This window comes from Ictalurus punctatus, chromosome 10, assembly GCF_001660625.3.
Source record: "Ictalurus punctatus breed USDA103 chromosome 10, Coco_2.0, whole genome shotgun sequence".
Classification (NCBI taxonomy): Eukaryota; Metazoa; Chordata; class Actinopteri; order Siluriformes; family Ictaluridae; genus Ictalurus; species Ictalurus punctatus.
The window spans coordinates 1001023-1012518 of NC_030425.2; the positions used below are offsets into that span (position 1 = coordinate 1001023).

The 11496-nt window shown below is 41.0% G+C and overlaps 1 protein-coding gene across 2 annotated transcripts; it reads right to left on the reverse strand.

Annotated features, from left to right (window-relative positions):
* Positions 1 to 192: 192 nt before the first annotated feature.
* On the reverse strand, positions 193 to 10497 carry tollip (toll interacting protein). Of its 2 annotated transcripts, none has more exons than XM_017478566.3 (6): positions 10366 to 10497; positions 7840 to 7989; positions 5455 to 5637; positions 3852 to 4004; positions 2921 to 3011; positions 193 to 2303 (listed from the first exon to the last, which is right to left on the reverse strand). In XM_017478566.3, exons 1-6 carry the CDS (start codon positions 10396 to 10398, stop codon positions 2092 to 2094), a joined length of 822 nt encoding a protein of 273 aa, XP_017334055.1. In that variant the 5' UTR covers positions 10399 to 10497; the 3' UTR covers positions 193 to 2091. The 2 variants fall into 2 exon arrangements, with proteins under 2 accessions (XP_017334055.1, XP_017334056.1); XM_017478567.3 differs by lacking the exon at positions 10366 to 10497 and adding an exon at positions 8186 to 8628.
* Between the last annotated feature and the right edge of the window lie 999 nt (positions 10498 to 11496).

Genomic DNA, 11496 nt, shown 5'->3' on the forward strand with positions numbered 1-11496 from the left:
ACATGCTTTGAACGCAACAGTAAGCCGAGACAACCACATGCGATAACGTTTTCTACATAAACCATAGCGATAACGTGACTCAGCGCTTGCTTTCCGGGGAATGCCGTTTCTGAGACTTTTTCCAACCTGACCGGGTTGACGCGGACGCAGAGAATGACGTCCGTGGATTGATTTACACAAACAACAAACAAATGGAGACGAGAATAGTTTTGTTTTATTGTGTATACTGTTCAACTTAAAACAGACAAAAAAAAAATCATACAGTTCAGAAAGTAAAGTGCCAAAGAGTTCAACATCACTGCTCTTTGCATGAGCGGACACATAAGGTAGGAATTTAACATCCTCGCTAAGAGACTAATAAATACACGGTTATCCATGATTAATCAAAACAAAAACAACAACAACCCGCATCAAGCATTTTAGTGAGCTAAGACCACGTTAAGAAATAATTAAGCAAGCCTGATTTAAATATCGCTTCGACTCTTTCTGTAAGAAATCCGCGGTTGATCTCCACGTGCAATTTGATACGTATACGCAGAACACGAGACGCGGTTAAGATTATAAGTCTTGCATTCGGCTTTGCATTCGTAAGGCAGGCGAGGGCACCGCTTTGGAAAAGATCCGATTACGTTGAGAACTTCCAAACGTTCCAGGAATATGGCAACATCTGCTGTGAGATTTTTATTTTTTTTAACGAAAATAATAATAATTAAACATGAACATTAATGAGCAATAATGCTGACCTCGCAAATATTCGTTTGTCTTCAAGTCAAAGGGAAACATCAGAAAAGAAAAAAAATAATACTCTAAATGAGCTTTCAAACAAAACCTTTGGCATGTATTGTGTGTGCATCTAATTTCACTGAGCATGGAATTGTGGGTAAACATGTTTGTTATATATACACAACCAGTGTGCTTTTAGCATTCGTTTTGCCAGTGCCTGTGAAATGAATCGATAAAAACGTACACCCGAGTGCAAACGTTTGTACACCCTTCTGACAAAACAAAAGGCTTTTAACGTATTTTCAACAAGACGACGTTCGGTGGATTTGAAAGATCGCTGCCTAATTCTTTCTCATTTTCTGACATTTCTGACAGAGGCCAAGAGGGTTGACTACACGCTCTCTTTTCAATTATTATTTTTGTTGTTGTACAAGATACAGGCACTCGCAAAATACGTGCTAATCGCACATCAAGATGCTCGCACGAGTTCACAAACAAACTTAATTTAAGGTAGCAGTTGAATAGTTTAACGTTAAACTATCACTGAGGTCCGACTACTTTAAACTCCATAACAGAAAACCTTTGGCATTGCAGGTGGTCTAATTTCACACTCATGACACAGCAAGGAACTGCAGGGAAATAGAATTCTCTCTGAGACCGTACAATAATGATTCTTCCTGATTCACAATTTGGATCTAAAAATTTAGAAAGGATTACAATAATGTATTAATTATTCTGGTGTGATAAAAAAAACTGTGATGCGCTACGATCAGTGATCCAATTGTGTTTAGAATGTTTTGCTTTATTATACTGTAAATGAATTAAAAAGACTCAAGACTTAAGTGGCCGTGCATCCAAACCCAAGGCAAGAGAGCAACAGTGGCATCGCTGATGTAATCTGCTTAAAATATGCAAAACATCGTCGAATTTTTTAATAACCGGATGATATTTGCAAAAAAAATAATAAAATAAATCAGCTGTTATCGTTAGACCTGCTCTAAATATCTCTAAATATCATCTTCAGAATATATTACAACCCATTTGATATAGATTTATTTATTTATATTATATGAGACAGAAAGCTCTCAGTGGAGACATGGCAAAAGCCAGACTACATAAAATTAAAATTAATAAAATACTGAACGATAAAGCTGAAAAATATAGAATGGAGCCAAAACATGATTATCTTCAGAGCAAAAGCATCAGCGAGTCATTTTAACAGTGAATATAGAATCCAGTGATGCTGCGGCTTCATGTTGACGTGATGGACAAGTGAAGAGAACACAGAACACAATCCTTCTGTTGGTGAACGATTTTAGTGGCCTTTTTGTGTACCCACTGAGTGCCTTGTGTGTGTTTACAACACGATCAGACCTCCTCAGCCATCTGCAACAGCGAATTAATGGCAGCGTCCTTGTTGCCCTGCTGCGCATCCATCACGCTGCGGATCACTTCCTTATCCAGGTTAGGGAACATGTCGCTCAGGGCCTGCAGATCCTCCTCACTGTAGGGGGCACTGTGAGGGGCGCTGACAGGCATCCCCATGGGCATCACCCCCTGGTTATAAACACCTGGCATGCCTGGGAAAAGAATTACGGCGTGTGTTACAATCATCTTTAACTATAATAAAAGAAAAGGCGGAGAGAAGTGGAAATGGCTACGGATAATATTTCCATGCAGATCTTTTCTTTCCATCACAGCGTTCATTCCAAGCATTTTTGTAGATAAATGGAGTCATGGGTGGATGAAGCCTTGTGAAACTTCTGAGGTGTCTCAGAGTATTACTGCATGCTGGAACACTTCCACGTGAGAGGGCATAACTCTAAGAGTGCTTTAAATCAAATAATAATAATAATAATAATTATTATTATTATTATTATTATTATCATTATTATTATTATTATTATTATTATTATTATCATTATTATTATTATTATTATTATTATTATTATTATTATTATTATTATTATTTAGAAAATGGTCTGAAGAATGGTGCTCAGATGTCTGTCATAACCAGCCATCCAGGAGAGCGAACGTTCACCTCCGGAGTGGAGCCTACTGGGATAAATCAATAACTGTAGGGTTAAACACTCCTGATTCATCCCTGCTGTGGTTAGGTCTGCTTCCTTCAAGTGTGCTCACTGGAATACCAGGCCGCTCGTATAATCGTATACTAAAGCTGATAATTAGCTCATACCTGTAATGGGAACGTAGCCGACGCCCTGCTGGTAAACGGTGGGCATCAGGACCACAGGCTGGGACGGCATGATCATTCCCGCTGGCACCGACTACACCGCGTAAAGAAAAGAAGAGAGAGAAAAACACAATCCAATCAAGTAAAGCGCTTCTATACGTGTAGAATTCGATTTGGGAAACGACCCGGTCTAAAGCAGTTTATATTCAAGTGTATGAAGCTTCGTGAAGCACCTTTTACGTTTTATATTTTCACTATTAACCTTCTAATGTAGCGCGCACACACACACACACGAGACATGCGGTCAAACGATGACAAAACTGAACAATTACTGCCTATTTATCAATATTCGTGCACAGTGCTCTGGTTAGTGTTCTGTACTAGTGATACATAATCCCATAATACCTCGTAATCCCGAATATAACCCTGCAGTTTAAAAGCCCATTTCGCCTAAGAGATAAGAAATCATGCCAAAAGAAAAAAAACCCCACAAATGGAACAATGTGCAATGTATTTGTACGCCGTTTTAAAACGGCATCCAACATGCTTTATTTCCCTACTCTGCATAAAACACATCTGCATTACGTATTTGCAAAACCATGGATTTGTTTGATAGACGTTTTGCAAACGTTCTATTGTTCATTTCGTATTTGTAAAATGTATACATGTATGTCATGCATGTTTGAGAACAGGAGGACATTAATAAAACACACCAGGAAATGCTGCAGATAGAGGTCTGAAAGGTGCTGACGCTCACTCTCAGTACTCGTAGAAGAGCATACTGGGGACACCATTCGTTGCAATATAATGTATTTGTTTTGCCTTATTGTGTGTGTGTGTGGGGGTGTGTGTGTGTGTATATATATATGTGTGTGTGTATGTGTGTGCATATATGTGTGTGGGTGTGTAAATTTGTGTTTTATCTCAAACTCACAGAGTAGGACATGACGAGGTTAATCATGCCTTCTTTATCGTCTCCTTGTCTTCCACTCAGGCTGTACCACTCGTCAACGATGCTGCCTTCCCTCAAACTCTCCGGGATAGTCACGTGAGTCCAGGCGATGCGATCATCCATAGAAAACGCCCTCTAAAAACAACAACAAAAAAAATAGGAGTTAACGTTTAAATACCTACTTTTTCATCCTTTCTTTTTATTTAAAAGAAGACACGAGGCAAGCTGAGGACGTGTTAAACAACAACACCATAAAACCTTTTGTATCAGACGACCCAATTTTTATGCGAGCAAAAGTATAGGAACAGATAAGTCTTGAGGTAAATTAAAGTAAGTAACATTTAATATTTGGCTGCAATAACTGCATCAAGCTTGCAGCCCTTCTGTGAAGCTTCTCCAGGTTTCTCCTGCAGCTTCTTTCAGTAGTTGTGTGTTTCGGGGGGTTTCTCCCTTCAGGCTCCTCTTCAGGAGGTGAGATGATCAGTTGGGTGAAGGTCTGGTGATGGACATGTCCAGTCTAAACCCTTCCACTTTCCCCCTGATGAAGTCCTGTGTTGAGGTGGAAGTGTGTTTTGGATCGTTGTCTCGCTGCGTGATGAAGTTCCTACTGATTCATTCGGATGTATCTCTCTGTAAATCTGCAGATAAAATGTTCCTGTAAACGTCTGAATTCATTCTGCTGCTCCATCATGAGTTCATCATCAATAAAGATCAGTGAGAATGTTCCAGAAGCAGCCGTGCGAGCCCAAGCCATGACACTACCTCCACCATGTTCCACAGATCAGCTCGTATGTTCTGGATCGTGAGCAGATCCTTTCTTTCTCCACACTTTGGCCTTTCCATCACTTTGATAGAGGTTCATCCTGGTTCCAGAACTTTTGTGGATCTCTCTATTTTTTTTGCAAATTCCAATCTGGCTTTCTGATTCTTACTGCTGATGAGTGGTCTGCATCTTGTAGTACGTCCTCGATATTTCTGCTCTCAAATGGTGGATTGCGATACCTTCACCTACCTGCTCTGTGGAAGTTGTTAGTGATGTCACTGACTGCTGTTTTTGGGGTTTTTTTCTTCCCAACTCTCACAAAGTTTGTCATCATTGCTGTTGTTTTCCTTGAATGACCCGTTCCAGAGTCTGATTGTTAGTACACCAGTGGTTTCTTTCCTTTTCAGGACATTCCAAATTGTTGTATTGTAATGCTTGTGCAATGACTCATACATTCTTCCTTTTTTCTCAGCTTCAAAATGGCTTGCTTTTCTTCCATAGACGGCTCTCTGGTCTTCATGTTGGTTTATCCTTTTCCCCCCAACAAATACGTCTTCACAGGTGAATCCCAGGGCTCAGACCAGAGCTATTCATTTTTTTTTTTAAACAATTGATTTAACAGGGCACACCTGGACAGCAAGAAATCCCTATTTTTGATCAATTGAAAAGAAAAATGGGTGGATTCAAACAAAAGGTGCCATGTTTTAATTTGTTTAACACAAAAGGTTAGTCAACTGTTGTAATGTGAAAATCAGTAGTATTAACCTTTTCGCTGTTGCAATAACTATTACTCCTACTGACTATATTAATCATAGACTGAACCTCATCAAAGATTTCCAGGTAGAAGGAGTCGACCGCAGGCGGCAACGGGCACTGAATCACTTTGTTCCAGCGCGGGTTCTTCGCTCCGTTATGTGCCGTAGGAGTTTCGTACACGGTGTAGCCGAGCCGAATTCTGCAGTACGGGTCCATGCGCGTCATGCCATAGTTCTTAGCCAACTTCGCCTGGAAAACAAAGAGGAAATCCATTTCCAACACGTACTGTATAAGACAACACGGTGCTACTGTTTAAAGCAGGGGTCGGGAACCTATGCCCATGTACGGCTCTTTCAGTGAGGGGGGAAAATCAATCAAAACGATCACGAAAGCTAGTGTGTCAATTCAATCGAAACTCTACATGTTGTAAAGTATTACATAATTCATAATCGATGCCCGTTTGTCATGAAGCCAAGCTCAAATGTCATCAGACAACATGGAGCAGAGTGGTAATTCCCCGGTCTAATTCATAAAGCGGTTGAAAACTACATAGCTGGTCTGTTTTCGTTTATTTTTAACAAAGGTGAAATGGATAAAAGAAAAAAAAGAAAAGAAAAATAAACCCCGTTCATAATGTTCTTTCCGGTCTGAACCGACTGACGAATTTGCGTATTTGGAAGTCATATTAACGCAAGTGGTGTTCAGTTTACTCTCACTTGCGTACTCCATCTTGTATTGATTTACCGTTTGATGAAACGTTGGAAGCTGGTTAAACGAAGTCAAGCGGCCTCCTACAGGCCGATTAGGTGAAGTGCGGGCTGTTAGGTCGAGAACACGCAAAATGAGTGCTGGCCTTTTTTTTTTTTTTATAATCATGAAATAATAGTATTTTAAGTATTAAACACACACACACCCTTATAAAACAAGCAAACCTAATTATAAAACATGAGGGTTAAATGTAGCAATGGATGAAATGTGTGACTCAGCTGTTGGACATTCTCGATCCACCCAGATCCTACCGATTTCACACAGTTTACAAAGCCATCTAAAGGTCATCTGTTACTCGTATTACTTGTTTACTCTGGAGATCTGGAGACGTTTGTGCTGACTCGAACTTCGTGGTTAATAGTTCGGAATTCTACTCATCTGAAATGAAAGCCACATAAATGTCAATAAAACTTACAACGTGGTTGTGGTAATTACATCATCCCAATTATTGGGTATCTGATAACTGCAAAAAAAAAAAAAGAAGAAGTGATTTTAGCAATAATTCATCCACCGTGTCTACACGCACATCAGTGATATAATAATGGGAAACTCGAGGTCGCAGTAAATCAAACTTTGTTTATACTTTGCTGAAGCGGCTTTGGCTTGTATTACACCGCCCAGTCTTTTTGGGGAAGGGTCGATCAGTGTGGCGCATCCTGACTTGGCGATATTTTCCCCATTCTTTCATGTGAAAACATTCAAGGTCCATTAAACCACTCTCCTCTCCACCATTAGCTGGTGTGTGGTCGGCGTTCTGGCCACTACGGCTGCCGCCGCATCACCCAGGTGGATCCTACACACTGTTGGTGCTAAAATAATAGGACGTCTTTACCTGATAACAGCTTTATATTATACATTATATACGTGCTGCTCACATGACAACTCGAACTATTTAAAATTAGATCATACAAACAGTATGTGCAGTATTGTCCCTGTAAACACCGTTACTCATTATTTAACCGACATTCCTTATTCTTTACGAATCTTGTAAATCTCCATCTTGCTTCGAGTTACACTTAACATCGGTGTCATGTGACATGAAACGTAAGGTTTAACGGTCAACTGTCGTCGTTTCATCTCCCCTTCTGAAACGTGACGAGCCGTTATGTCCAATATAAAAAAAAAACAAAAAAACACACATGTACAGACAGAACACGTCAAAACATGGGGCTAAACATGTGACTCAAAAGTCACACATTCCTGTCCCGCCCAGATGAGACAGATGTTCATGAGAAAGGTATATTGATTTTAAATGTCATCTCTCTCTCTCTCTCTCTCTCAGTGACGCACGGTGCATTCCACATCGGTGTCCACCAGAACGACTGGTTTACTTCAGTATTCAGTATCCAGCACCGAATGCTCCCCTTCGTTTCTGTCCTAAACGTATTCATTCCGCTGATCAAGTGTAGTACTGGAACAAACTACAAGACTCATGAACGCTAACACGTGCTGCTAACAAGTTACAGGACATTCGTTATTCTTCAGCATATTTGTTTACTCCAGTAATAAATTGTATGCGTGCAGGTTATTCAAATTTCTTTCAAAAAAAAAAAAAAGCGTACGCACATATTCAGTCTTGATAAATAACCCTCAGTGATTGCTGTAACTGTACGTGGCTTATTCGTGACGGGTACACACGTGTAAATCGGTCACGCTACAAACTCAAAAGTCACGGTGGTGCACCTGAACTACTGTGATGCTGATCCGACCCATGGAGCCGAGGCCGCCTCCGTACTGCAGCTGCTGCGCCGCGTGGGCGTCCATCTGCACCTGCTGCTGCTGGACCGTCGGCGTGATCCTCAGGAAGTCTGTTGGAAGCTCTCCGATGTACACCTGGACACAGAGCGCACGCACACGGGACCGGAGAGGTCAAGTACAGTACAGTTGATAACATTACAACAACAACAACAACATGTTCTGACCCATGCACTCTGATCTCCTGAGATCTGATCTCCTGAGAAGGTGACTGCAGTCACAATAAACAGAAACAAACACACACACCGTTACAGTCAGATCAGTTTAACCATACCATGGTGTTAAGCGGCACGATCAGGGCTCAGACGTGGTGTCGTAGCGTTCGCTCATGGACACGGTGCATACTGCTGCCTTTCCTGTTTTCCCTCTCATGTTTAAAATCACTTCGAGTAGGCGTGTCATACCGACGTGCACGTACAGGACTAGTCTAGTTACGCGATCCACAGGCATTCACCGTGACCTCGTGCTGTTGTTCTCCTCTCGACGTGACGCAACTACACACGATATGATTACACTCATAACAAAAATAGTTACGTGAAGACGGATCTGCCGTCATTAACCTCAAAAAGTCCCCGTTTCTTTTCTTTCCACCAAAAGACGTTATTAAGGACAGCTACAGTCTGCTCCGAAACTATCGGAACGGCGATTCGTTCCTGCGCGCTGTACGGTACACCGGAGACGTCTGGGATCGAGGATTTTCAGCTTTTCTTTCCTGTTACGCAACATTAAAACCTATCGGACCAGCCGATTTTTACACGAGCAAAAGTACAGGAACAGACGAGTGGTGAAGTAGATAACACGTAATATTCGGGTGCATGTCTGAGACTAAGTGACATCACCAAATTGCTGGTTTCTTCTTTTGTGATGCTTTTCCAGGCTTTTACTGCAGTTATATAATATATATATATATATATATATATATATATATATATATATATATATATATATATATATATATATATATATATATATAAATACTTACTTGTATAATATTAAAGTTATTATATTTATATTTAATTATATAAGTTCTTTAAAACAGTCACTTATTTTGACACGTTCGTCAAAAATTAGAGCCGGTGTTTTGTTCTTTGATATATTCCGAAAATGGAGAGTTCTTTATTTTTTAGTAGTTATTCCTGCTGAAATGTGGAGAGTTGTATATTTTGAGTAGCGATTCGTATCATAAAGCTTCGTCTGACTGCTTTATTACTGAACCCGCACCACCGTCTCACACCACGCCAACACAAGTACATCTTCATCCTGTGGGAAACAAAACCGGAAGACAGAGTGTTCCTGTAGACGTCTGAAGTCACTCTGCTGCTAGCTTCATGAGCTCCACCGTCAGTAAAGATTAGTGAGAATGTTCCAGAAGCAGCCACGCAAGCCCGAGCCATGACGCTACCTCCACCATGCTTCACTGATGTTCTTTCTGCACACTTTGGTAGAGGTTCTTCTCGGTTAGAGAACTTGTGTATTTCTTTGCGAATTCAAATCTGGCGTTCTGATTCTTACTGCTGATGAGTGGTCTGCATCTTGTGGTATATTTCTGCTCTCGAAGTCTTCTTCGAGCGGTGGATTGACATACCGTCACCCCTGCCCTGTGGAGGTTGTCGGTGACTGTTGTTTTTGGGTTTTTCATCACAGCTCGCACAATGTCTCTGCTACATCAACGTAAAAAAGGGGGATATATTCAGAAGTCTGTATTTTTCATTTGTTTTAAAGACATCTTGCAAAAGGGGGGGCCTCGGTCAAACCGAGTCCAGGGAACCCCTGGACTACAGTGCCTCAAATAACCACTCTTTACAACCGGGGTGAGCAGAAAAGCATCTCAGCATGCGAAACGCTTCAACTCCTGACAACAAGCAGAAGACCACAAACAAACAAACAAACAAAGCTGCCAGCCGGGTTTAAAATTACACTGAAAGGCTTAAGATGATTCCCAAAATGTCTTATTTTGCTGAAATTATATTAATTCTATGAAAGCATCTAGGGGAACACAAACAAAACTAATCATATATGTGTTTACTATTACACAACACCAGCAGCTCAACAGCTTATTGACAGCGTGTAGAAATCATCCTGTTCCACTATAAACATATCAGGAGGTACACATATGTTTTTATCAGGAGTAACAGCAATGGTACAAGGTTTGGATAACGTTACGAAATACGATTAAGTATTTCTTCCCACCCGCATTCTGACAGAGTCTGCTGATTGGCGCAGTGCTTGCGGAAATGGACCACTACCCAACCAGAGCGCTGGACAGGAAGCGGACTAGCCAATCCTAGCGAAGGAGGTGGGATTTGTGTGAATACGGTTGAGGAAGAAAAAAAAAACCTGACCGAGGAAGAATCAGAAGCCAGCTTATCTATCGCTGTCTATACAGCTCCGTTTTCTGTTCTTTTTTTAATTCTTTGAGTTCCAGCAGATTTGGGGATACATCTACTCACTCACCTGTCCTCGCTGAGTGCTGATCGTGGTCGCCATGTTGCGCGAAGTTAATCAAAAGCTAAGCAAAAATATGATTCGCGTTTTCACTGTTTTTCCTGACGCTCTTCTTCTTCTTTAATGTTCACGGACACGAACCGGAGCACACTGCCACCTGCTGGTTGTCCAAAAGCAACAACAAATCTCGATGCTTAAATATCTTAATGTTCGAAATTCAGGAAAAGAAATGCAGCGTTGTCGGTTCGGGTTTAGTGTGGAATCCGTCCTGCGACCTCACTGTTAGGTCAGAGATTGTACCTCTGGATGAGGCTCTCATCAACTCCAAATTCCAGATGGACATTCCCGCTGTGGTTGCTGGGACTGCTTCTGAGGCCCCGGGACTGCTATTACCACATGCAGTTCTCCACTCAGGTCTCCTTTAGTGAACAGTGGACTGGTTCAACAAACAGACTTCATATAAAACCATAATGAACTTTCTTTTACTTTCACACTATCCGTCGTTCCCCAGATGAGGACGGGTTCCCTTCTGAGTCCGGTTCCTCTCAAGGTTTCTTCCTTTTAACATCTCAGGGAGTTTTTCCTCACCACCGTCACCACCGGCTCGCTCAATAGGGATAAATTCACACGCTTAAAATCTCCATCCTGTGTTTATATGTTTCTGTAAAGCTGCTTTGAGACAATGTCTGTTGTTAAAATCGCTACACAAATAAAATTGAATTGAATTGAGATTCTCCTTACGTCATAATGCTTTTACACTGAATGAGCACAAATCCCCACAGCCACGCTTCAAATATTCAGTGGAAAGCCTTCACAGAAGACTGGAGCTTATTATTATTATTATTATTATTATTATTATTATTATAACAACAGCAAAGTGGGAATACATTTGAAATGGAATGTTCAACAAGCACACATGGGTGTGATGTGACGGTCAGGCGTCCACAAACTTTTGGCCACATAACGCAGGAGCAACTGGATACCCGGTTAGTTTAATGTAGAGGAGGAGAGTAACTGCTTAGCTTTTGGCATTTTTTTGACAGACTCATGATAACCCAATCAACATGGTGGAAACGCTTACATTTTAAAGCTCTGTATTGACCGTAAGGTCATTAGTTTGCATCCAACATGCTCCATTTT

Coding starts and splice junctions, on each gene's coding strand:
- tollip (XM_017478566.3), bottom strand. CDS start 10,398: ATGGCGACCACGATCAGCACTCAGCGAGGACAG. Junction 7,990..10,365: donor TCAGCACTCAGCGAGGACAG/GTGAGTGAGTAG, acceptor CTCTGTGTCCAG/GTGTACATCGGAGAGCTTCC. Junction 5,638..7,839: donor TCAGCATCACAGTAGTTCAG/GTGCACCACCGT, acceptor TTTGTTTTCCAG/GCGAAGTTGGCTAAGAACTA.